This window comes from Chiloscyllium plagiosum, chromosome 2 (genome assembly GCF_004010195.1).
Source record: "Chiloscyllium plagiosum isolate BGI_BamShark_2017 chromosome 2, ASM401019v2, whole genome shotgun sequence".
Classification (NCBI taxonomy): domain Eukaryota; kingdom Metazoa; phylum Chordata; class Chondrichthyes; order Orectolobiformes; family Hemiscylliidae; genus Chiloscyllium; species Chiloscyllium plagiosum.
The window spans coordinates 26,448,919-26,475,614 of record NC_057711.1 but is presented as its reverse complement, the minus strand read 5'-3'; the positions used below and the strand labels follow the sequence as shown (position 1 = coordinate 26,475,614).

Sequence of the window (26,696 nt, the reverse complement as noted above, 5' to 3'; positions counted from 1 at the left end):
GCCAGCATGCTATTAGCCTTCTTCACTACCTGCTGTACCAGCATGCTTACCTTCATTGACTGGTGTGCAAGAACACCCAGATCTCTCTGTACTGCCCCTTTACCTAAATTGATTCCATTTAGGTAGTAATCTGCCTTCCTGTTCTTGCCACCAAAGTGAATAACCATACATTTATCCACATTAAACTGCATCTGCCATGCATCTGACCACTCACCTAACTTTGTCCAGGTCACCCTGTAATCTCCTAACATCCTCATGACATTTCACCCTGCCACCCAGCTTAGTATCATCAGCAAATTTGCTAATGTTATTACTAATACCATCTTCTATATCATTAACGTATATTGTAAAAAGCTGCGGTCCTAGTACTGATCCCTGTGGTACCCCACTGGTCACTGCCTGCCATTCCGAAATGGAGCCGTTTATCACTATTCTTTGTTTCCTATCAGCCAACCAGCTTTAAACCCAAGTTAGTACTTTGCCCCCAATACCATGCGCCCTAATTTTGCTCACTAACCTCCCATGTGGGACTTTATCAAAAGCTTTCTGAAAGTCCAGGTACACCACATCTACTGGATCTCCCTTGTCCATCTTCAGAGTTACATCCTCAAAAAATTCCAGAAGATTAGTCAAGCAGGACTTTCCCTTCATAAATCCATGCTGACTCTGACCTATCATGTTACTACTATCCAGATGTGTCGTAATGTCATCTTTTATAATAGACTCCAGCATATTTCCCACCACTAAGTTCAGACTAACTGGTCTACAATTTTCTGCTTTCTCTCTCCCACTTTTCTTAAAAAGTGGTATAACATTAGCCACCCTCCAATCCCAAATCTATCGAACTCTGAAAAATAATCACCAACGCATCCACGATTTCTCGAGCCACCTCCTTCAGTACCCTGGGATGTAGACCATCAGGCCCCGGGGACTTATCAACCTTCAGACCTAACAGTCTCTCCAACACCAATTCCTGGCAAATATAAATTCCCTTAAGTTCAGGTTGAGATAGACCTATTTTCAATCAGTAAGAAAATTAAGGACTATGTGGAAAAGGCAGGAAAGTGAGTTGATTATTGGATCAGCCATAATCTCATTGAATGGTGGGAGTATATTCGGTGGGCTGAATGGCCCCGTCTGCACCTATGTCTTGTTTTGTCTTACCTATTCACTAAGTTCTGGCTAATCCAAGATGGAGGATGGGAAAAATTTCTGGCTGTAACAGGCTGCTCCCTTTTTGAGTTGTTTTAGGTGTTGAAGGTGATTTCCTCAAAATCCAGAAGCAGCAATTTTTTTTATATGCTGTCGCATTGTTTTGGAACTTTGGAGAAAAAAAGTCAAAACAACGGCACTTTTAAAAGGGAGAGGAACAGACATGGTCAGGTCAGTGCAGGAGAGTGAGAAAGAAACCTACACTGCTAACTGACACAGCAGTGAACCTGCGCAGTTACTGTCTTTGCTGTTGAATTCATGTATCGCTAGACATCAGAGTGCGTCTAGGAAAAGGAACAAACAGTGAAATTCATAACTGACCTTGGAGGAACCTGTTTTGGAGAGGTCACAGCACAGATAAGTGAATAGTTTTAAGTATAGCCTTGCTGTAAATTTACAATAGTGAACAGAGTGGTTCTTTCTTGATTTATATGTTTTATTGAGATATGTCTCTTGATTAAATTTAAAAATATAAGCCATAAGTATTAAGTTAGCCTAGAGCAGTGTTTTGTAGAGGAATAAAATGGTACTATTTTCTGGGTCTGTGGATTGTAAGAAGCAAAAATGGACCTTTATAGAGTGATATGCTCTTCTTGTCGGATGTGGGAGTTTAGGGAGAATTTATGTTACTGAGGATCATATCTGCAATAAATCCCGTTGGTTGCAAATCGTATCAGATTGAATGGATCGGTTGGAGCGACAGTTAGAAGCAATGAGGAATTTACAAGAGCAAGGGGGTGTGATTGTTGGCAGTTATAGGAAGGGAGAAAAGTTGCAGATACAGTCACATAGATGGGTTAATTCCAGGAAAGATAAGAGGTAGTTAAGTAGTGCAGGAGTCTTCTGTGGCTATCCCCAACAAGTATGCTGTTTTGGAAAATGTAAGGGGTGATGGATTCTCAGGGGAATGTAACATGGACAGCCAAGTTTCCGGTATCGAGACTAGCTCTAATGCAATTAAGGGTACGTCAGGTTCCATGAGATCGATTTATGTTAGGGGAGTCTCTAGTCCCAGGCACAGAATGACGTTTCTGTGCAAGCAGCGAAAAATCAGAATGGTGTGTTCCTTCCCAGGTGCCAGGATCAAGAATGTCTCAGAGAGGAAAGAAAATGTTCTCAAGGGGGTGAGTACCCAGCAGGAGGTCATTGTACACATTGGAACCAATAACATAGGAAGGGAAAAGGATGGGATTCTGAAGGGAGAATATAGAGGGTTTAGCAGGAATTTAAAAAAGAGGTCCTCGAGAGTATTAATGTTTGGATTACTCCCGGTGCTACAAGTTAATGAGGGTAGAAATAGGAGGATCAAGCAGATGAATGTATAGCTGAGGAGCTGGTGTATCGGAGAAAGGTTCACATTTTTGGATCATTGGAATCTCTTCTGGGGGAGAAATGACCTGTATAAGAAGAACAGATTGCACCTGAAATAAAAGGGGACTAATATACTGGCAGGGAGATTTGATAGAGCTGCTTGAGAGGAGTTAAACTGGTAAGGTGGGGTTTGGGACCCAGGGAGCTGGTGAGGAAAGAAATCAATCGGAGACTGGTACAGTTGAGAAAAGAAGTGAGTCAAACAGTCAGGGCAGGCAGGGACAAAGCAGAGAACAAATTAGGACTGATAAATTAAACTGCATTTATTTCAATGCAAGAGGCCTAACAGGGAAGGCAGATGAATCCAGGACATGGTTAGGAACATCGGACTGGGATATCCTAGCAATTACAGAAACGTGGCTCAGGGATGGACAGGACTGGCAGCTTAATATTCCAGGATACAAATACTGCAGGAAGGACAGAAATGGAGGCAAGAGAGGAGGGGTAATGGCGTTTTTGATCAGGGATAGTATTACACCTGTACTGAAGGAGGGTATTCCTGGAAATACATCCAGGGAAGTTATTTGGGTGGAACTGAGAAATAAGAAAGGGATCACCTCATTGGGATTGTACAATAGACCCCTAATAGTCAGCAGGAAATTGAGAAACAAATTTGTAAGGAGATCTCAGTTATCTGTAAGAATTATAGGGTGGTTATGGTAGGGAATTTTAACTTTCTAAACATAGACTAGGACTGCCATAGTGTTAAGAGTTTAGATGGAAAAGAATTTGTTAAGTGTGTACAAGAAAATATTCTGATTCAGTATGTAGATATACCTACTAGAGAATATGCAAAACTTGACCTACTCTTGGGAAATAAGGCAGGGCAGGTGACTGAGGTGTCAGTGGGGGAGCACTTTGGGGCCAGCGACCATAATTCTATTAGATCTAAAATAATGATGGAAAAGGATAGACCGGATCTAAAAGTTGAAGTTCTAAACTGGAGGAAGGCAAATTTTGACAGTACTGGGCAAGAACTTTCAAAAGCTGATTGGGAGGCAGATGTTCGCAGATAGAGGGATGGCTGGAAAATGAGAAGCTTTCAGAAATGAGATAACGATAGTCCAGAGATAGTATATTCCTGATAGGGTGAAAGAAAATGCTGGAGATAGGGGAGATACTAAACGAATATTTTGCATCAGTGTTTACTGAGAAGAAGGACATGGAAGATATAGAATGTAGGGAAATAGATGGTGACATCTTGAAAAATGTCCATATTTCAGTGGATGAAGTGCAGGATGTCTTGAAAGCCATAAAAGTGGATATAGCCCCAGGACCTGATCAGATGTACCCTAGAACTCTGTGGCAAGCTAGGGAAGTGATTGCTGGGCCCCTTGCTGAGACATTTGTATCATCGATAGTTACAGGTAGTCATCGAAAGACTGGGGGTTGGCTAACGTGGTGCCACTGTTTAAGAAAGATGGTCAGGACAATCAGGGAACAATAGACCTGATGTCGGTGGTGGGCAAGTTGTTGGAGGGAATCCTGAGGGACAGGATTTACATATATTTGGAAAGGCAAGGACTGATTAGGGATAGTCACCACTCTTTGTGCATGGGAAATCATGTATCACAAATTTGATTGAGTGTTTTGAAGAAGTAACAGAGGATTGATCAGGGCAGAGCAGTAGACGTGATCCGAATGGACTTTAGTAAGGCGTTCGTCAAGGTTCCCCATGGGAGACTGGTCAGCAAGGTTAGATCTCATGGAAGATGGAAATGTGTTGCTGGAAAAGCGCAGCAGGTCAGGCAGCATCTAGGGAACAGGAGAATCGACGTTTCGGGCATTAGCCCTCTTTTCCAGCAACACATTTCCATCTCTGATCTCCAGCATCTGCAGACCTCACTTTCTCCTCATAGATCTCATGGAATACAGGGAGAACTAGCCATTTGGATACAAAACTGGCTTGAAGGTAGAAGACAGAGAGTGGTGGTGGAGGGTCGTTTTTCACACTGGAGGATTTGAGCTAGAGGGAGAGGTTGAATAAAACACTGGAGGATTTGAGCTAGAGGGAGAGGTTGAATAAACTGGGGCTGTTTTCCCTGGAGTGTCGGAGACTGAGAGATGATCTTCTAGAGGTTTATAAAATAATGAGGGGCATGGATATGCTAAATAGACAAAGAATTTCCCTGGATTGGGAGACACCAGACTAGAGGGCATAGGTTAAGGGTGAGAGGGGAAAGTTATAAAAGAGACCTAAGGGGCCCCCTTTTCACGCAGAGGGTGGTATGTGTATGGAATGAGCTGCCAGAGGAAGTGGTGGAGGCTGGTACTATTGCAACATTTAAAAGGCATCTGGATGGGTATTTGAATAGAAGGGTTTGGAGGGATATGGGCCGGGTGCTAGCAGGTGGGACTAGTTTGGGTTGGGATATCTGGTTGGCATGGACGAGTTGGACCGAAGGGTTTGTTTCCGTGCTGTACATCTCTGACTCTAAGATCCCAGTTCCCTATTCGAGGATGTGGTGCTATTGACCATTGCAAATTTGGCCTCCTTTTCTGAGAAGCATGTAGCTGGCTATGGACGGAGTGCAACAGAAGTTTACCAGGTTGATTCTTCTGATGGAAAGACTGACATACAGAGAGACTGGATCGGTTAGGACTATATTGACTGAAGTTTAGAAGAATGAAGGGGTAATTTCATTGAAACCTGTAAATTCTAATAGAACTAGGCAGGGTAAAAGCAATGACATTTCCAATAACCGATGAATCCAGATCCAGGGATCATAGTCTAAGGATATCGAGTAGATTGATTGGTTGATATATTGTCATTTGTATTTAAGGAAAAAAATGCAGTGAAAAGCTTCAACTCTCGCCACACTCTGGCGCCATTTTGAGTAACATAGAAGTAAAAATAAGTCATTTAGGAGTGAGAGGAAGAGACGTTTCTTCACCAACACAGTGTTGAACCTGTAGAACTGGAGGTTATACTAAAATCCTGGTTCTGTAGAAGCCTGACCTCATCTATTGTTCCATCTTCAATAATGAAATCCACATGGCCTCATAAGCTGTTTAATTCATTGTCTTGGAACAGATCACTCTCTATCTCTGTCTCAATCTCTCTTCATTACATCAAAGGACAAAATAAATGTCTTAAAGCATGGTATCATCACACACTAATCTTTGCTGCAATTTGTTTCTTTAATTTGATGCGATCCTTAACTTCACTATTAAACCATTGTATGGCTATCCCCTTCCTAGAATCTTCCTTCCTCTCTGGAATATGTCTTTGGTGTGAGTCATGAACTATTTTCTTAAATGTCTCCATTGTTCATCAACCATCTTTACTGCTAATTTCCTCGTCCACTCTGACCAGCTCTGGTTTTATTCCTTTGCAATTATGCTCATTTAAGTTGAGCAGTTATTTCCGATGCAGATCTCTGTTCAAGCTGAATTCTATCATGTTATGGTTACTGTTTCCTAAAGGATCTTTTACACTGAAATTATTTATTAAACCTTCTTCATTACACCTGATTCAAAATTCCCTGAGCCCTGGTTGAATCCACAACATATTGATCCAGGAAACTTCCCTGAATATATTTTATGTGTTCTCCCTTTTACTTGAAAGACTAGAAATATTCAATAGTCCAACTCACCAATCAGTTTAATCCCCTGCACATGCCTTTTATCCTCTCCCATTTACCTCCCGCTTTGCAGAGATTACTACTTATAGCAAACCCTCGTTAAAGTACCTCTGTCATCCTATGCACCTCTGTTCCCCTTTGTACTTCTGTTGCACTTTCTGTCAAATTTCCACTTTGCATTAAATTTTCAACTGTAGGCAGTAGCTCACTTGGCCTCTCTCTCTCTCTCTCTCTCTCTCTCTGTCTCTGTCTCTGTCTCTGTCTCTGTCTCTTTCTCTCTGTCTCTCTGGGTGTGTGTCAAGGACCCACACTGCTGCAGTCCCTCAATGATTGCTCCTCCTTTTATTCTTTTGTTGCTCATCCTTAATTACTTTGAGAATGTGATCCCGAGTCTCCTATTTGAACTGTACACTCCATATGACACCGATACACCTACAGATACCAAATGTTTAGTCGTTTTCTTTCTCTTCTCTGATGTTTCTGTAGTGATTGATACAGTTGAGTGGCTTGCCACACCATTCAGGGAGCAGACATTAATCACCCATTTTGCTGTGAGTCTGAAGTCCCATTTAGGCTAGATGAGGTAAGGGTGACAGAAACCTTCAATAAAGAACATATATGAACTGGGCAAGTTGTTATGGCAATTGATATTTTCATGACACCATTACTGAGACTAGCTTTCAATTCCATACATTTATTAACTAATTGAATTTAAAATTGTGATGTGATTTGAAACTCCTGGCCATGGCTAATGTCCTGAGGATCTGATGGTACAGTCAAGGTTAGGTTCAGCAATCGTGTTACAGGTTGTGATAGGATACTATTCTGCTGCAGATCCTCCACAATGACTCATGGATATTCAGTTTTGTGATACAACACATATGCTAAATCTTGTTGAGACAGGTGGAAGCAGCACAATACGATGGCGTGAGTATGGACTGAAATCCGAATTTTGTTTCTCTAAAGTGGTCACACTTATCAATGTTTTCATGGTTAGATGCATCTGCGATTGGTAGATGAGTGAAATCCAGTACACTTTTCCCTCATGTTGGTTCTCTCACTATTTTCCACAGGCACTTATGGACAGATATATCTTTCAGGACTCTGCCAACTAAGTCAGTTTAACTTTCTTCTAGCCATTTTTGGTGGTAAACACAATGGTCTTACTTTTGCCTATACAAAGATGGCAGCAGCGGACGGGACAGCGTTTGGGCTCCTGTACCCGGGCTTGTCCTGCTCCTCCTCTGCATTTTTTCTATTATTCTTTTTCCTTCTCCCTCTTCCTCAAACTTACCTTGTAAAGAGAGTTCTTTGGCAGGAGGCAGCTTCGATGGGCTCTGGAATGGTGGCAGCATTTTCAGAGGCAGCAAGGCTACAGAGTCGATCAGTGTAGGCGCCTCACAATGGCATAGCATGGGCAAGAAAGCCCGAAGCGGGACACTTACTGGCACGGTGTGGGCTGAAAAGCCAGAGCAGGACACTGTCTCGGCATCATGGCATGGGCTGGAAAGCCCGAAGGGCGAGACTCTTCATGTGGCAAGCCATGGGCTGGTGTAGCCTGAAGCGGGGACACTCAGTGGCAGGGTGTGGGCTGATGTAGCCCAGAGCGGGACATCCATGCAGTATAGCATGGGCTGAAAAGCCCAGAGTGGGACACTGTCTCGGCATCATTGCATGGGCTGGAAAGCCCAAAGGGAGAGACTCTTCATGTGGCAAACCATGGGCTGGTGTAGCCCGGAGCGAGACACTCTCACCAGCTTGACGTGGGCTTGGAAACCCGAAGCAGGACGCACTCTGCGGTATGGCTTGGGCTGGAAAGCCCAAAGCAAGACATCTTGCTGGCATGGCATGGGCTGGAAAGCTCGAAGCAGGTGTCTGACGGCAGTATGCTGCAGCAGCAGAGAAGAAAAAATTGTACTCTCTCTTTAAGTTATCTTTCTTTATTCTGTGAATAGCGCTTATGTACGAGCAGTAGTACACGCTTTTCACTGTATTTTGTCTTGAATCCACGTGACAATAAAGAATTTCAATTCATGTTACCACTTTTGGTTGACTAGTTGGTCTTTGGGAGGGTTCTTCCAATAAGTATTCAGATTTCAGGAAAGAAGATGCATAGGGCCAGTTGGGTTCGCAGACTACTTTGTCTTTTCTGTTGCCTCAGCTATTACAGACTGTTCTGTCTCATTATGTTCTTATTAGACTTCCTAATTGTGATTTGTTACAACTGAGTGAAATACTCAACAGAAAGGATCTGGACACAGCATGGGCCAGGATGGCTGGTTACCCTCCCTAATATTGGAGTAGGTTGCATGGGTTTTACAACTGTCTACTAAATGCCTTGATTGCTGTTATTTTATATTGTAACTGTTATTTTACCTGTGGATTAAAAAGTACTTCAGTGAGCAGAAATGTTTCAGCCAGTTGAAAATCAATAGATTAGTTAAATGAATGGAAATGATGAATTATGTGCAAATGGCTCTATTTGTGTGATGTCTTATCACAATTTTTATTTCAGCATTGAAGTCAATGACTACCTTAAAAGGATTCCTGCAAGGAAATCTGTAAAGATTAAACCTCTGGTAAGCCTATATATCTTTGAAAATGGTTTGTTTTTATTTCAAATGTTTCTGCAACATATCTAATGATTTTAAGAAATTCAACCAGTTTTTGCTTGTTCTGCATTTTGGAAGGCAAATCAGGGCAGGACTTATGCACTTAATGGTAAGGTCTAAGGGAGTGTTGCTGAACAAAGACCTTAGAGTGCAAGTTTATAGTTCCTTGGAAGTGGAGTCACAGGTAGTTAGGATAGTGAAGAAGGTATTTGGCATGCTACTTTTATTGGTCAGTGCATTGAATTTATGAATTGAGAGGTCATGTTGCCGCTGTACATGACACTGGTTAGGCCACTATTGGAATACTTCATGCAATTCTGGCCTCCCTGCTATAGGATGAAAGTTGTGAAACTTGAAAGGGTTCAGCAAAGATTTATAAGAATGTTGTAGAGACTGGGGGGTTGAGCAATAAGGGAGTTGTGTAAGCTGGGGCTATTTTCCCTGGAGGGTTGGATGCTCAAGGGTGGCCATATAGAAGTTTATAAAATCAGGAGGGGCATGGATAGGGTGAAATCTCAAGATCTTTTCGCTGGGGTGGAGGAGTCGAAAACTATAGGGATAGGTGAGGGGGGAAAGATTTAAAAGGATCCAAGGGGCAACGTTTTCACACAAAAGATGGTATGTGTATGGAATTAGCTGCCAGAGGAAGTGGTGGAGACTGGTACAATTACAACATTTAAATGGCATCTGCATGGGTATATGCATAGGAAGGGTTTAGAGGGATATGGGCCAAATGCTGGAAAATGGACTAGATTAATTTAGGATATCTAGTCAGGATGGACGAGTTGGACCGAAGGATCTGTTTCCATGCTGTGACTCCCAATATACAGTAAGATAAACTTAACTAGCTTCATTGGCAATGTGGATACTTCGAGGAGAAAGTGAGGTCTGCAGATGCTGGAGATCAAAGTTGAAACTTTATTGCTGGAACAGCACAGCAGGTCAGGCAGCATCCAGGGAACAGGAGATTCGACGTTTCGGGCACAGGCCCTTCTTCAGGAATCATTCCTGAAGAAGGGCCTGTGCCCGAAACGTCGAATCTCCTGTTCCCTGGATGCTGCCTGACCTGCTGTGCTGTTCCAGCAATAAAGTTTCAATGTGGATACTTCATTTTGTAAATGTGGGTAATAAATTCACGTATAGATTGGTGCTTCCAAATCATTTTGATTTCATTTGTGGCCAAGAAAAGATGGGTTTGCCAGAGGCATCATTATTGTTTAATGTTGATCCCATACTGGATATTTGGAGTTTTCTGGTCTACATACTCCATGTATACAATATGTATATTGTGTAATTGTTCTGACACATCAGAATGGTCTTTGGTGACCATGATCTTTACATGAAGGCTTTTTTTTTTTGCTAAATGTGTTGCTTTTTATTGATTTGTATTCAGAGATTTTTCAGAATTTGTCTTTGCAGTACAAGGCTTGCTTCCAAATGCAACACCCACCAGCTTGTTTGTTTGCTGTACTCCTAAATCATAGATCCAGAGCATTGTATGGTCATTTTGAATAGAAGGTCTATGAAATGATGTCATCTGCCCCCGACAGCCTTGAGTGCACCTGGACTCTCAGTCACCATTGCAGGCATCAGATTGGCCTTCTTGAGAGTGAATCCACAAAAAACAACTGGACTGGATGGAGTCTCCAGCTGTGTGCTCTGTTCCTGCACAGTCTAGCTGGTAGGAATGTTCATAAATAACATTAACCTCTCCATGCTCTGATCTGAGGTTCCCACCTGTTTCAAGAATACCACTATTGCCACAGTGCCAAAGCAACATCAGGTAATGCACCCTAATGACTACCACCTGGTAGCTCTGACGTCCATCATTATTAAGTGTTTTGAGAGGTCAGTAATGGCACACATTAACTCCAGCCCCACAGATTGCCTTGATCCACTCCAATTTGTCTACCATCACAATTGGTCCATGGCAGACGTCATCTCCCTGGCCCTACACTCAACCCTGGAGCATCTGGATAACAAGGATGCTGTCATTGACTTGAACTGTATTTCTTGAGTTTAGCTCCATGTTCAGCACCTTAATTACAACAAAACTCATCTCCAAACTCCAAGACCAAGGATTCTGTTCTCCTTCTGCAATTTCCTGACCCGTGTTATGAAGATATGGGTGTACTATACCTTTAAGAGAGTAAAAGCTAGCAGTGACAGCACCAAGTGTTCTCAATAAGGCACAATGTAATGTTCTCCAGCTACTGGGGTAACTAGTTGCCTGGAAACAACAAAACAGATTCGAATTAGGCCAATCAGTTTAAATTATACCCTGAAAAATATCAAATTCCAGTCAAGTTTAAATTGAGTATATTGACAATCTTAAAAGCCAATGACACAATCTGATGCTTTGGGGTAAAAGACTGGAGAAAATTGAATAGTTGGGAGGAGAACTGCCATCAGACAAACTGCTCATCAGAGGTACCTTCTAGAGAAGGAGTTTGCACAGAGAAAAACCTCAACACTGACCTGGAGAGCCAATCTACTTATGAAGATAAGATTAGATTAGATTACTAAATCTAAAGAGATTTGATCGCTGGCTGGGTTTTAAAATTTGAATTTTCCTGTAAATCTTAATTGGGAGTTTTATCAGACTAGTATTATAGAAGGGAAGGTAAAGATAGGTGAGAGAAAGGAGGTGTAAATAGTTGAGTTAATTATTCTCCGTTATACTTTAAGAAATAAAGTTTCTGATTTCTACTTTAAATAGTTCTTGGCCTCTCAAACTTTCACAGATGACTTCACGGGATAAATCTTTTCTGTGTTGCTGGTTTAAATTAAGCAGGAGGGTTTACCCCGTGTCGTAAGGGGAGGGGAGACAAAGAAACTGGTGAAGTCGATGTTGATGCTGTATGATTGGAGGGTCCCAAGATGGAAGGTGAGGCATTCTTCCTCCAGTCGTCATGTGGCTTGGATTTGGCTGTGTAGGAGGCTGCCCAGGACTTGAGTGACCTCGGGGAAGTGAGAGGGGGAGTTGAAGTGGTTGACCAACAGGTTGGTGGGGTTGTTTGATACGTATGTCCCAGAAATGTTCCCTGCAACATTCTGCAAATTAGCTTCCTGTCCACCTATTGTAGAGGAAACCACATCGAGAGCAACAGGCTGAGTGGATGAGGTGTTTTAAATGTGCAGGAAAATCTCTGCTGGATATGGAAGGATCCTTTGGACTGGAGGTGTGGGGGAGGTTCTGGCGCAGGTTTTACACATCTTGGGGCAGCAAGGGAAGGTGCCAGGCATGGAGGGTGGGTTGGTGGAAGTCTTGGACCTAACGAGAGAGTCAGGGAGCGAATGGTCTCTGCGAAACGCAGATAGGGGTGGGGAGGGATATACATCTCTGGTGGTGGGGTCTGATTGTAGGTGGAGGAAATGGCAGAGGATAATACGCACTATCTGGAGATTAGTGGGGTGGAAAGTGAGGATCAGCACATCTCCTCCTCTTCCCACACCTTCACCCTTGAACCACACTCCTCCAACTGCAACAAGGATAGAACCCTCCTCGTCCTTCACCCCACTAATCTCCTGATTCAGCACATTAACCTCCGCCATTTTCACCAACAATCAGACCACCCCACCAGAGAGATATTTCCCTCCCCACCCCTATCTGCGTTTCGCAGAGACTATTCGCTCCGCGACTTCCTTGTTGGGTCCATTCCCCCCCCCATCAACCCACACACAGCACTTTCCCTTGCCACCGCAAGAGGTGTAAAACCTGCTTCTACACCTCCCCCTCACCTTCGTCCAAGGCCCCAAAGGGTCCTTCCACATCCAGCAGGGATTTTCCTGCATATTCAAACACCTCACCTACTGTGTCCCTTGCTCTCGATGTGGTGCCCTCTACATTTGGGGAGACAGGACGCCAACTCGTGAACTGTTTCAGGGAACATCTCTGGCACACATGCACCAAACAATTCCACCGCCCTGTGGCCAACCACTTCAATACCCCCTCCCGCTCTGCGAAGGACATGCTGATCCTGGGCCGCCTCCACCGCCAATTCCAAGCCACCCGACAACTGGAGGAAGAACACCTCATCTTCTGCCTTGGGACCCTCCAACCACACAGCATCAACATTGACTTCACCAGTTTTGTTATTTCCCCTCCCCCCATCCCATCCCAGATCCAACCCTCCAATAAGTTACTGCCCTCTTGAACCGTCCTACCTGTCCATCTTCTTTCTCTCCCTCTGTTAAACCCTCCACATAGACCTATCAGACTCTTCTGCTCCTTGGATGCCGTCTGATCTGTGATGTTTTTCCAGGCTGCACTTTTGAACTCATGGTTAAAAGGATCCTAACAGACACAGTGACCGCCAGAAGAGCATCATGTTTAAAGAGATAGCAGAAGTTGGCTATTAACAAATTCAGTACCTGGTACTTGGTTCTGTTAAGCCTGGAAGAGACCCTATGACAATTGTAGAGTCATAGAGATATACAGCATGGAAACAGACCCTTCGGTCCAACTTGTTCATGCCAACTAGATATCCTAACGTAATCTAGTCCTGTTTGCAGCATTTGGCCCATTTCTCTCTTTAAACCCTTCCTATTCATGTACCCATCCAGATGCCTTTTAAATGCTGTAATTGTACCAGCCTCCATCACTTCCTCTGGTAGCGCATTCCATACACTTATCACCCTCTGTGTGAAAACGTTGCCTCTTAGGTACCTTTTATATCTTTCCCCTCTCACCCTAAACCTATGCCCTCTAGTTCTGGACTCCCTAACCTTGTCTATTTATCCTTTCCATGCCCCTCATGATTTTATAAACCTCTACAAGGTCACTCCTCAGCCTCTGATATTCCGGTGAAAAGCCCCAGCCTATTCAGCCTCTCCCTATAGTTCAAATCCTCCAACTCTGGCACCATTCTTGTCAATCTTTTCTGAACCCTTTCAAGTTTCACAATATCCTTCCAATAGGAAGTAAACTAGAATTGCATGCAATATTCCAAAAGTGGCCTAACCAATGTTTTGTACAGCCACAACATGACCTCCCAACTCCTATACTCCGTGCTCTGACCAATAAAGGAACACATACCAAATGCCTTCTTCACTGTCCTATCTACCTGCAACTCTACTTTCAAGGAACTATGAACCTGCACTTAATGGTCTCTTTGTTCAGCAACACTCCCCAGGACCTTACCATTAAGTGTGTAAGTTTTGCTCTGATTTGCTTTTCCAAAATTATCTAAATTAAATTCCATCTGCCACTCCTCAGCCCATTGGCCCATCTGATCAAGATCCCATTATACTCTGAGATAACCTTTCTTCACTATCCACTACACATCTAATTTTGGTGTAACCTACTAACTTACTAATTATACCTCCTATGTTCATATCCAAATCATTTATATAAATGATGAAAAGCAATGGATCTAGCACCAATCCTTGTGACATACCACTGCTCACAGGCCTCCAGTCTGAAAAGCAACCCTTCAACACCATCCACTGTCCTCTACCTTCGAACCAGTTCTGTATCCAAATGGCCAGTTCTCTCTGTATTCCATGAGATCTAATCTTGCTAATCAGTCTCCAAAACACAGCAATTTGGAAAGAGTTAATCAGACTATCAACGAGGAGGCAGAATTTAATTCTTTTGAATTATGTTTTCTGGGCTGCTGATGAGACAGTATGAGATTTGAAAGTGCTCTGCCTAGCCTGATACATCAGCTTCTGGAAACCCAAAGAATAAAATGTTGAGTTTGAAGTATTACTGCCCTTGCATGGGTGAACTGGTAGCATGCTGAAAACTGATAGCATGCTGAAAACTGGTAGCATGCTGAAAACTGGTAGCATCCAAGGAACAGGAGAATCAATGTTTCGGGCATAAGCCCTTCTTCAGGAACTGGTAGCATGATCATGAACAAATTTCCAGAAAAGCAGCCAAGGAGTTCATAACTTGTGATACAATGCATCATGAAAGCCTTTTAAATAATCTGGCCAGTTTTGTTGCCTGTTTATTGCTTGACTGTGTTTGTTTGCCTGTCTTTGTGTGAATGGGGGCTAAAAATAAATGCTTTAGGCATAAAACACAGACATTAATGAGCTTACAGTGTTGTTTAACTTTCCTTCTGCTACAGTTACTGTGTATCTAATAAGTAGTTAATTCTTTAAGATATAAAACCTGTGTCTTGAAAATTAATTATTTGCAAAGTTTGGGGTGGGTTATTCAAAAGTCTAGTTAGGAATCAGTTGAGTGACTTTGGGTGTCTTCGGATTTATACAGAAGTAGAAAAGCTGATTTGGTTCGGCTATCTGTCACCATGTTGTAACAGAGGCGAAGTCCACTTTTTCTCATCAAACTTTTTAATAATGGAAATGACTGATAGACTCAGTGAAGAATAAGAGTGGTTGGAAGGATAATTTAGAAAACTGGATACTATCTCCCTGAGAACATAAGAAGGCTTGATCATGGTATTTACAATAATGTTCTGCGTCTTTTGCATGAAATCCCACAGCTCTATCCGTTTAGTTTTGCAGGCAGTAGTTGATTTCCTCATGTAATGCATTAATGTTTGAGAAACCAGAGAGTATTTCAAATTTGTAAGTAAAATCAATTCAAATAGAGGTCAGTAAATACACTTTTCAAAGATGCCTCAGATTAACATGCATATTACTTTCTCAGGACTTGATGGTGAAATGGTTTTTTTGTGAAGAGCTATTTTAATAACTCATTTTGTTCTTACTTTCAGAAAGTTGTAAACCTAGAGCTTTTGTTTGAATTGACAAGGCCTGATGTCTTTGAAATTGTAACTATTCAGAACAATAAAAATTCACGAATCCACTTCAGACTGATTCTCCCCATTGATGTGGTCGTATTTGCTAATCCAGAGGATGAATGGGGACAGTATGTATTGTTCTATTTATTAACAATGCAACATATAATCCAGAGTCAGTAATATTTCGGTAAAATCATTTTAAACACGTTGGCTATATAATATCTTAGGCTAAATGTTTTCTTTAGGCATTGAAGCCGGCTGTCCAAAATTATCTGGTTTTATTCTGAGGCATTTACAGCATACTTTGTGATAATGGACTGGATTGTCGAGAGACACACTATTTCTATTTCTTTTATATTCTTTGGTATTGTCTTAAGTATGTTTCGGAAAATTTTATATTTTCCCTTGTGTTGCTATTGACTTGTTCTTAAAACAGTGTTTATTAAACCATGTTTTTATGAGTAGGTGGCAGCAAAAATAACATGGTGGTAAATCAATAAATGAGGAAGAACGTCAAAATTATTTCAAAATAAAGTTTGTACACTGAACTCCAGAAGAATACATTTACAGTGAACATTGATCCCCTTCCAATCTTAAATGGAACAAGTCAATATCATGGAAGTATCATTGAATTTTGCAATACAGGAGACCAGTTGACCTATCGTATCTTTACTATCTTCCGAAATTCTCCAGCCCCGTCTCCATAGCCCCATAAATTCATTGTTTTCAAATATATATCCAGCTCTCTTTTGAATCTTCATATGAAATCTGCTTCCACTACTCTCCCAGACAACACATTGCAAATCCTAACAACTCTTTTAATTCTTGACTAAAGAAGTTTCTCTTCATTTTATTCCTAGCTCTCTGGCTGACACCTAAATAATGCAATGTCTTGTAAATATATTCATCCCTTCCTTGCTTCGATCATTAGTGGAAGCAACCTCATCCCTTTTCCTTCATTAATTCTCTGTTAGCAATTGTGCAACTTCTCTGCATGATTTTACAAACCATTCAAAAGTAACTACTTGCCAGAACAACCAAACTTGGTGGTTTGGCAAACATTGAGGGTGAGCAGAATGGTTAGACAAATGGCAGATAGAAATAGAGTGACAGAGATGTACAGCACGGTCCAACTCATTCATGCCGACCAGATATCCTAACCTAATCTAGTCCCATATCCCTCTAAACCCTTCCTATTTATATACTCATTCAGATGTCTTTTAAATGCTGTAATTGTACCAGCCTCCACCACTTCCTCTGGCAACTCATTCCATACATGTACCACCCTCTATGTGAAAATGTTGCCCCTTAAGTCCCTTAAATCTATGCTCTCTCGTTCCGGACTCCCTCACTCCAGAGAAAAGACCTTATCTATTTATTCTATCAGTGTCCCTCATGATTTTATGAACCTCTATAAGGTCACCCCTCCGCCTCCAATGCTCCAGGGAAAATAGCCCCAGCCTATTCAGCCTTTCCTTGTTGCTCAAATCCTTCAATCCTGGGAACATCCTTTTCCAAATTGCAGCACCTTGCATTTACCTAAATTAAACCATCTGCCACTCCTCAGCCCATTGGCCCATCTGATCAAAATTGCATTGTACTTTAATGTAACCTTCTTTGCTGTCCACTACACGTCCAGTTTTGGTGTCATCTGCAAACTTGCTAATAATACCTCCTATGTTCACATCCAAATTATTTGCATAAATAACAAGAGAGTCAAGCAATCAGGACAGGCAGGAACAAAGCAGAGAACAAGGTAGGACTGATAACTTAAACTGCATTTACTTCCAACCAAGAGGCCTAACAGGGAAGGCAGATGAACTCAGGGCATGATTAGGAATGTGGGACTGGGATATCATAGCAATTACAGAAACGTGGCTCAGGGATGGACAGGACTGGCAGCTTAATGTTTTGGGATACAATTGCTACAGGAAGGATAGAAAGAGAGGCAGAGAGGAGGGGAAGTGGCGTTTTTGATAAGGAATAGTGTGACTGCTGTACTGAGGGAGGATATTCCTGGGAATACATCCAGGGAAGTTATTTGGGTGGAACTGAGAAGTAAGAAAGGGATGATCACCTTATTGGGATTGTATTATAGACCGCCTAATAGTCAGCAGGAAATTAAGAATTTGTAAGGAGATTTCAGTTATCTGTAAGAGTAATAGGGTGGTTATAGTAGGGGATTTTGACTTTCCAAACATGGACTGGGACTGCCATAGTGTTAGATGGAGAGAAGTTTGTTAAGTGTGTACAAGAAAATTTTCTGATTCAGTATGTAGATATACCTACTAGAGAATATGCAAAACTTGACCTACTCTTGGGAAATAAGGCAGGGCAAGTGACTGAGGTGTCAGTGGGGGAGCACTTTGGGGCCAGCGACCATAATTCTACTAGTTTTAAAATAGTGATGGAAAAGGATAGACCAGATCTAAAAGTTGATGTTCTAAATTGGAGGAAGGCAAATTTTGACAGTATTAGGCCAGAACTTTCAAAAGCTGATTGGGGCAGATGTTCGCAGGTAAAGGGACAGCTGAAAAATGGGAAGCCTTCAAAAATGAGATAACGAGAGTCTAAAGCTATGAAACGAAATATGAGGTCATGTATTTTGGCAGACAGGCAGAGGCAGTATAAACATATTGGGCCAGCTCTGAAGAGAGTACTGAGATAAAATACTGAGGACACAGAAAGACATTTGAATGGAGTAAGATGATGAGGCTGACTAGCCACGCATTTGACATCTAAGGATTTGTGAGCTTTGTAAAGGGGGTACAGAGTTCGACAGAAGGAAAGTTATGAGTGAGGTTTTGTAAATTTGGTTATTTTACAAAGAAAGATTGAACATTTGGATCTTTAACCTATGGAGCTGCAGTTGATCTTATTGATTCATATGAAATCCTGAAGGGACTTGGGTTGGCTATTGGAAGAATATTTCATCTATGAACATAGCTAATGTCTTGGAAAACTAGAATCAAATTACAGAAGAGAGGATGCTGTACGTACTAAAATGCATAAAGATGGATAAATTGCTGGGACCTTTGCTGAGATATTTATATAATCGACAGCTGCAGGTGAGGTGCTGGAAGACTGGAGGAGGGTTAATGTGCCATTATTTAAGAAAGGTGGTAAGGAAAAGCCAGGACACCATAAATCAGACAGCCTGATGTCACCAGAGAGCAGGTTATTGGAGGGCGTTCTGACAGACAGGGTTTAAATGCATTTGGAAAGACAAAGAGTGATTAGGGATAGTCAGCATGGTTTTGTGCATGGAAAATTGTGTCTAACTTATTTGACTGAGTTTTTTGAAGAGGTGGCAAAGAGGATCGATGAAGGCAGAGCAACATTTGTTGTCTATATGGACTTCAGCAAGGCAATCGACAAAGTTCTGCATGGTAGACTGGTTAGCAAGGTTAAGTCACATGGAATCCTGGGGAGCAAGCCAATTGGATACAAAATTGGCTTGAAGAAAGGAGACAGGGTGGTGATGGAGGGTTGTTTTTTGGACTGGAGGGTTGTGACTAGTGGTATGCAGCAAGATTGGTGCTGGGTCTATCCACTGCTTTTCGCCATTTATATAAATGATTTGGATGTGAGTATAGGAGGTATTGTTAGTAAGTTTGCAGATGACATCAAAATTGGTGGTGTGGTGAATTCCTGATGAAGGGCTTATGCCCGAAATGTTGATTCTCCTGCTCCTCAGATGCTGCTTGACCTGATGTGCTTTTCCAGCATCACATTCTACTCTGATCTCCAGCATCTGCAGTCCTCACTTTCTACTACTTTACAAGGATGTTGCTGAGATTGGAAGATCTCAGCTATAGGGAGAGGCTGAATAGGCTAGGTCTTTTTTGCCATGGAGCATTTGAGGTTTATAAATTTGAGGTTTTTGAGGTTTATAAATTTGTGAGGGGATTGAGTGAATAGCCAAGGACAGGGGAATCCAAAAGGTTTAAGGTGGGAGGGGAAAGATTTAAAAGCGACCCTGAGGGGCAACATTTTTGCGGAGTGTGGTGCGTGTATGGACCAAGCTGCCAGAGAAAGCAAGTACAGTTATATCATTTAAAAGGCATTTGAATAGGCATGTGAACAGGAAACGTTTAGAGTGATATCAGCCAAATGCTAGCAAATGGAACTAGATCAGTTTAGGATATGTGGTTGGCATGGTCGAATTGGACCAAAGGCCTGTTTCTGTGCTGTATAACAGTATGTCTGTATGAGTGGGAAAGTACAGGCAGTTTGTTGCATTTGATTTTTTAAATACTATATAACAAAATAACTAATAGCAGAAGTAAGCCATTAAGCTCATTGCACCCTCACTGCTATTCAATTAGATCATAGCTCATCTCTTAATCCTCAAATTCATTTTCCTGCCTTATCCCATAATGCTTAAATCTCTTAGTGATTAGAAATATGTTCATCTCAGCTGTAAATATACTGAACAACTTATGTCATCAACAGTAAAAGAATTCCACAGACTCACTACCCTCAGGGATGATAGAGTATTTATTTGCTCTGAGTCATGAGATATTTTCTTAAAGATCTGTCACTGTTCATTGACTGCCTTTCCTGCTAAACTCCTTTCCTAGTCCATTCCAGTCAACTCTGAACTTATTCCCATGTAATTACCATTATTTAGCAATGTTGTTTCTGACCCAAGTTTCTCACTGTCACGCTGAGTGCCAAATTCTACCATGTTATGATCACTGATTCCTCAGGGATGTTTTACTTTGAGATCATTTATTAAACCTGCCTTAATAAACATTACTAGATCCAAAACAGTCTGATCTCTAGTTTGATCCACAGCATAGGAAATCAGCTTAAATACTCTTTTTTGATTTCTTAACTCATCGCTATCTAGAATCATGGAATCTCTACAGTGTGGAAAGAGGCCTTTCAACCCATTGAGTCTGCACCAAGCCTCTGAACAGCATCCAACCCAAAACCAGCCCCTTACCCTATCTCTGTAATGCTGTTTTACCATGGCTAATGGCAGCTAGCCTGTACATCAATGGACACTAGACAGTTTAGATGGCCAATCCACCGAACCTGAACATCTTTGGATTAAGAGAGGAAAGCGGAGTACCGGATGGCAATCCACGGGGATACGGGGAGAATGTGACAGTCACCCAAGGCTGGAATTGAACCCGGGTCCATGGTGGTGTGAAGCAACAGTGCTGACCACATCCAATTTGATCTTCGCAATCTACAAGAAGATTATAATTGATTTATTACCTTTTCAACATGCCCATATTATCTCTTAATTGATTCTGTGTTCTACAGAACAGTTACTGTTTGGGGACCTATCTTTTACTCCAGCAGTGATTCTCATTGGTTGTTTATAACTTCCATTCATATGGATTTTACTTTATCTGATCCACGATCATTTTTTCCTTTAACATTTACTCCATCTCATACTGGCAAAGCGACACTACCAGCCTCTCCTTGCTGCGTTTGCCTTCGAGAGGTCATGTCGACTCTGGATATTTAGTTTACAACTTTGACCTCCTAACAATCATGAATTTGCATAGGTCATCCCTATTAGCCTTTAGTTGTGCCGTTAAATTATTTATTTAGTTCTGAATAACACATTCACTTAAGTAAAGAGACGTTAATTTTGACCTTTGTTCCTATTTGCTCTTTTTTATGCTTGTATAAGAAAAAGCTTTTATGCTTCTTCTCCTGCCTGCCCTTTCCTGTTCCATTCTGAGTATCATTGTTCTGATGCATGATTCAAATATTCATACATATTTGCATACGTGCACATTTAGACAAAACTCTTTAAGACAACTAGTTACTTCTTCACATTTTAAATGCACAAATCATACATGCAAATCATAACAGAATTTTCTTGAATTAGCTTTATTGTCACATACTAAAATGAGTACAGTGAAAAGTTTACAAGTCGCCGCATAACGGTGCCATCTTAGGCTGAAAGCTACTAGGTACAGATTCTAAAGAATAAATTCTCAGGAAAAAAAGAGTATAGAAAAGTAAAGAAATAACAAGTCCAGCTTTACAGATCATAGAAATAAATTAGAAAAATAAATTCATAAAAAGTTCAGAGTCTTTTCAACCCAGTCCACACCTGTACCTAGCCTCCAGTAACTGAAAGAGAGACCTCCACCGCCTCACTGCTGTCTGCACGATACCCACCAGTGCAGGAGTTGCTACATTTAGGCACCATCTCTTTGCTGTTGGGCCCACTTCGCTGAGGCCACTGAATCGACAATTGCCCACAACCACGAGTCCCCAGCTCCGCTGCTGCCACTGCCTCACCAATAACCAGAAGTCTTTGAACATGTTGCCAGGTCAAGCGTCCTGACTCTAGGCCTACTGTCACTAAGAGTCCCTGGCTCTGCTGCCAGACCATTGTGCTACTGATCACTAGAGGAGTTTTTCTGCTGCCTGTCCCAAATGCCTGGAGGATATTCTTACTGCCACTGCTACTGGCACCTGAACACTGGGAGGATATCCTTGCTGCTACTGTCACCAATCCCAAATGCTAAATGAATGTTCTTGCTGCTGTTGCGGCCACTCCAATTGCTGGGAGAAGTCACATCCGCCACTCCACATGCAGCCTGCTCTTAGTGCCGCACTGATGATGCCGACCAACCAGCCACAGAAAATACAAAGGACAAAAGAGAAAAAAAGTCAAAAACAATGAAAGAAAAAGAGCAAAAGAAAAGAACAAAAAATAAAGCAGATGAGCCCTGGGTAAGAGTGCGCAAACAGCCCTGCCAGTCTGCCGCCATATTGAAACACTAGCATTTTAGTTATCTTGTCATTTGTGTGCTGAAATTGTATGCTTAGTATTCTTCCGGACAAGTCAAAACAGGCAAGTGTATTTGCTGAGGATTGTGTTGACCTCATACGTAGTACATGAGCCTGGAGTAGAAGGGTCAATTAATATATTTGAAATACCATAAATTCTAAATAAAAAGATCTCTTGCTTTTACACCGGAGTACATTCTGTTAATTTACAGACAGTACTTCCCTGGTGCATTTCTCATGACAATGTTTCAACCAATCAATTGACTTTCCAACCAACCAGCAGCACCCTTTTTTCATTGCTGTACAATGTTCCTTCTGAGAGTTGAAAATGTGTTGCTGGAAATGCGCAGCAGGTCAGGCAGCATCCAAGGAGCAGGAGAATCGATGTTTCGGGCATGAGCCCTTCTTCAGGCAACACATTTTCAGCTCTGATCTCCAGCATCTGCAGTCCTCACTTTCTCCTTCTGAGAGTTCATTTTTGTTTTCAGAAATTGTTGACATTTCTCCATTGATAGAGCCAAGCTCTATTCCAATAATGGTTTTATATTGAAATTTTGATTTGTGTATTTTGCATTAAGATTTTCTGCTTTTATCATGAAGAGAATTTTTGATGAGTTATGATGATTTTTAATATGTTAGAAAGAACATTTGCTACTGCAAAGCTACAGATTTCATTGATGAGTGAAAACATTCGATGGTTTCCAAATTTACTTCGTGTAAAGGTTTTATTTTCTCCTAATGTTTGAAGAGAAAGCGGTAGATAGCAGTGAAGCTAAATTACAACTTTATTTAATTTTGTATCTGCAATAGTTTTTGTTTTGTTCAGTGGTGCACCGTATGTAATATAGAACATGCTTTTAATTATTAATTATATTTTTGACAGGCTGCAAGAGCAATTTGTAAAAGCAGTTTCTACACAGCTATATGAGATGGACCAGTGCATTCAGAGATTTACAAAAGGAAAGTCTGTCCCAATTCCGCAAGCATTCCACTTTGAACTGCCAGAGTCTAGTGCTCTTACGACAGTAATATACCCTGCTGGATACACTGAAAAGGATCTGGAACCGCTACGAAAAGTAGGACTGGAATACAATCACTTTTTCCTTTAATGAAGTCTGTTCATCAGCTACTAAAGCAGCAATTTATTGGATGACAAATTCGGTTATGAGGATAGATTGAGGAGTGCTCTGAAAGGGTATTGATAAGTTGGTGGAGTGGACGGACTGGTAGCAAATAAAGTTCAGTGCAGAGAAGTGTGAGGTGATGCACTTTGCTAAGAGCAGTGAAAGATAATATAAAATAGTGTTTCCAATTTTAAAGTAGATGCAGAAGCAGAGGGACCTGAGTGTATACGTGCACTTTTCATTAAGGGTGGCAGGCTATGTGGAGAGTTCAATTTAAAAAGCACACTGTATCCTCAGCTATATTAATATGAGTATGGACTACAATAGGAAGTCACTTGTTAGACTTAACTGGAGTTTTAGGTACAATTATGGGGTGCCACATTATAGGAAAGATGTAAATGTATTGGAGAGAGGGCAGAAGTGATTTACAATGGCTGTTCCAGGAATAAGAAACTTCTGTGAGGATAGATTGAAGAAGTTGGTACTGCTCTCCTTGAGAGAAGTCAGAAAAATCTATAGCGGTTTTCAAAATGTATCAACACACTGGATAGGGTAGATAAGGATAAGCTGCCCTGTTCATAAAAGAAATAGAAAGAAGGAGGCGTAGATTTAAAAACGTGATCTGCAAAAAAAGTAAGCATGTTGTGAAAGAAAACTTTTTCATACTGTGTGTAGTTAGGATATGGAATGTATTGCCTGGAAATCTGGTTAAGGCAGGTTCTATTGAGACTTTCAAAAGTTTTGAATGACATACTACTCCTATTTTCTATGTTCTGTTGCACATAAAGCAGGAATAAATTGCTGAGTTTGATGATCAGCCATGAAGTGCCAAATAGCCTACTCCTCCTCTTTTCTACATTTCTAAGGCATTGGATGATTATTTGGATAGAAATGGTATGCAAAGGTAAGGGTGTATAAAGCATTAGGTTGGCACTAAATAATAATGCTCATTTGAAGAGCCAGTACGAGCATGATAGACCACATGGCATCCTTCTCCATCATAACGATTCTTTGAAATTGAGATTGTTATTGAGACAGAGAATCATATAGCATGGAAACAGACTATTCGATCTAACTGGTCTGTACTGACCAGACATTCCAATCTGACTTAGTCCCATTTGCCAGCATATGGCCTATACCTCCCTATACCCTTCCTATTCATAAACCTATTCAGATGCCTTTTAAATGTTATGGTACCAACCTCCACCACTTTGACTGGTTGCTCATTCCATACACACACAACACTCTGCATAAAAAATGTTGCCCCTGTGTTCCCTTTTAAATTTTTCCACACTCCTCTTTAAACCTATATTCTCTAGTTTTGGACTCTCCACCTAGGGAAAGTACCTTGGATATTCACGCTATCCATGTCCCGTATGATTTTATAAACCTCTATAAGGTCACCCATCAGCCTGCAACACTCCAGGGGAAAAAAGTCTGAGCCAATTCAGCCTCTCCTGAAAGCTCAAACCTTCAGTCCCAGCAACATTCTTGTAAATCTTTTATGCACCCTTTAAAGTTTAACAACATCTTCTTATAGAAGGACAATCAGAATTGTCTTCAGTATTCTAAAAGTGGCCTCATCAATGTTCTGTACAGCCTCAACATGACATCCCAACTGCTAACTCAATTTTATGACCAGTGAAAGGTAAATGTGCCAAATGCCACCTTCACGCCATGTCTACCTGTAACTCCACTTCCAAGGAATTATGCATCTGCACCCCTATGTCTGTTTGTTCAACAACACTCCCCAGGCCCTACCATTAACTATATAAGTTCTGTCCTGCTTTGCCTTTCCAAAAATGCCTCACATTTACCTAAATTAAAATCCATTTGCCACTCCTCAGTCTATTGGTCCAACTGATCAAGGTCCTGTTGTACTCTGAGATAATCTTCTTCACTGTCCACTGTGCTACTTATTTTGGTGTCGTGCAAACTTACTATGCCACCTGTAGTCACATGCAAATCATTTATATAAATGACAGAAAGCAGTGAACCCAATACCGATCCTTGTGGCACACTTCTGGTTACAGGCCAATTTTGTATCCAATTGGCTGGCTGGCCCCCGGATCATTCCTGATGAAGAGCTTATGCTCGAAATGTCAACTCTCCTGCTCCTTGGATGCTGCCTGACTTTTCCAGCACCGCATTCTTTGACTCTGATCTCCAGCATCTGCAGTCCCCTGGAAATAATGTGATCTAACCTTACTAACCAAGCTCGAAATGTCAACTCTCCTGCTCCTTGGATGCTGCCTGACTGGCTGTGCTTTTCCAGCACCGCATTCTTTGACTCTGATCTCCAGCATCTGCAGTCCCCTGGAAATAATGTGATCTAACCTTACTAACCAATCTACCATGCGGAACCTTGTTGAATACTTTGCTGATGTCCATATAGACAACATCTACTACTCTGCCTTCATCAATCTTCTCTGTCACCTTTTCAACAAACTCAAGTTAGTGAGACACGATTTCCCATGCACAAAGCCATGTTGATTATCCCAATCAGTTCCTTCTGTTTTCAAATGCGTGTAAATCCTATCCTTCAGAATCCCTTCCGACAACTTAACCAACCACTGATGTAAAGCTCATTGGTCTACAGTTCCCTGGTATTTCCTTACCAACGTTTTAATATAATGGCACTATATTAGCCAACCTCTACTCTTTCTTCACCTCACCTGTGACTGTCGATGATACAAGAGGCCCAGCAATCTCTTCCTTAGCTTCCCACAAAATTCTGGGAAACACCTGATCAGATCCTGGGGATTTATCTACCTTTATGCATTTTAAGACCCCAAGCACCTTCTCTTCTGTAATATGAACTGTGACGATACTGTGGTTTTAAGGCACCAAGCAGTTTACCAGAGCCACTAGTGTAAACAACTTGTCAGGCCTTGGATTTTTTAAAAAATTGGAACAAAAGAAGCAGCCTGAGTGGTATGGTCAAGCTCCCACAGAGCCAGGAATTTTAGTTTTAGCTTTCAGCAGTTACTGTTGGGAACTAAAAGAAGTGGAAGATTTTTTTTTCCCTTTTCTTGGCGACAGCAAAAAGCTGGTGTTCTCTTCCTGCTGTGGGAGTTGCACGTGACACAATCTATTTTCTGAATTTGCCTTTTGCCAAGGATGTGTTTATGGAATATTACTGTATTGGAACCATTAATTAGTAATAGTTATTATATATATTATTAAGTTTTCCAGTAGAGTTAAGTTATGCCAATTCCTTCTTTCTTTTGTTGTATTTTGATCATAGTGCATGAATAAAGTGTGTTTTGCTTTAAATCTGGTTGTTTGATCAATCACATTGCATCT

At 41.4% G+C, this 26,696-nt stretch overlaps 1 protein-coding gene across 1 annotated transcript in view; it reads left to right on the top strand.

Annotated features, from left to right (window-relative positions):
* The window catches only part of LOC122556135 (ufm1-specific protease 2-like), a 62,933-nt gene that overhangs the window by 23,612 nt on the left and 12,625 nt on the right, over window positions 1-26,696 (top strand). The window contains exons 5-7 of the mRNA XM_043702623.1: window positions 8,683-8,746; window positions 15,472-15,626; window positions 23,150-23,342. Of these exons, the coding sequence (XP_043558558.1) occupies window positions 8,683-8,746; window positions 15,472-15,626; window positions 23,150-23,342 (412 nt within the window). The remainder of the gene's footprint in view (window positions 1-8,682; window positions 8,747-15,471; window positions 15,627-23,149; window positions 23,343-26,696) is intronic.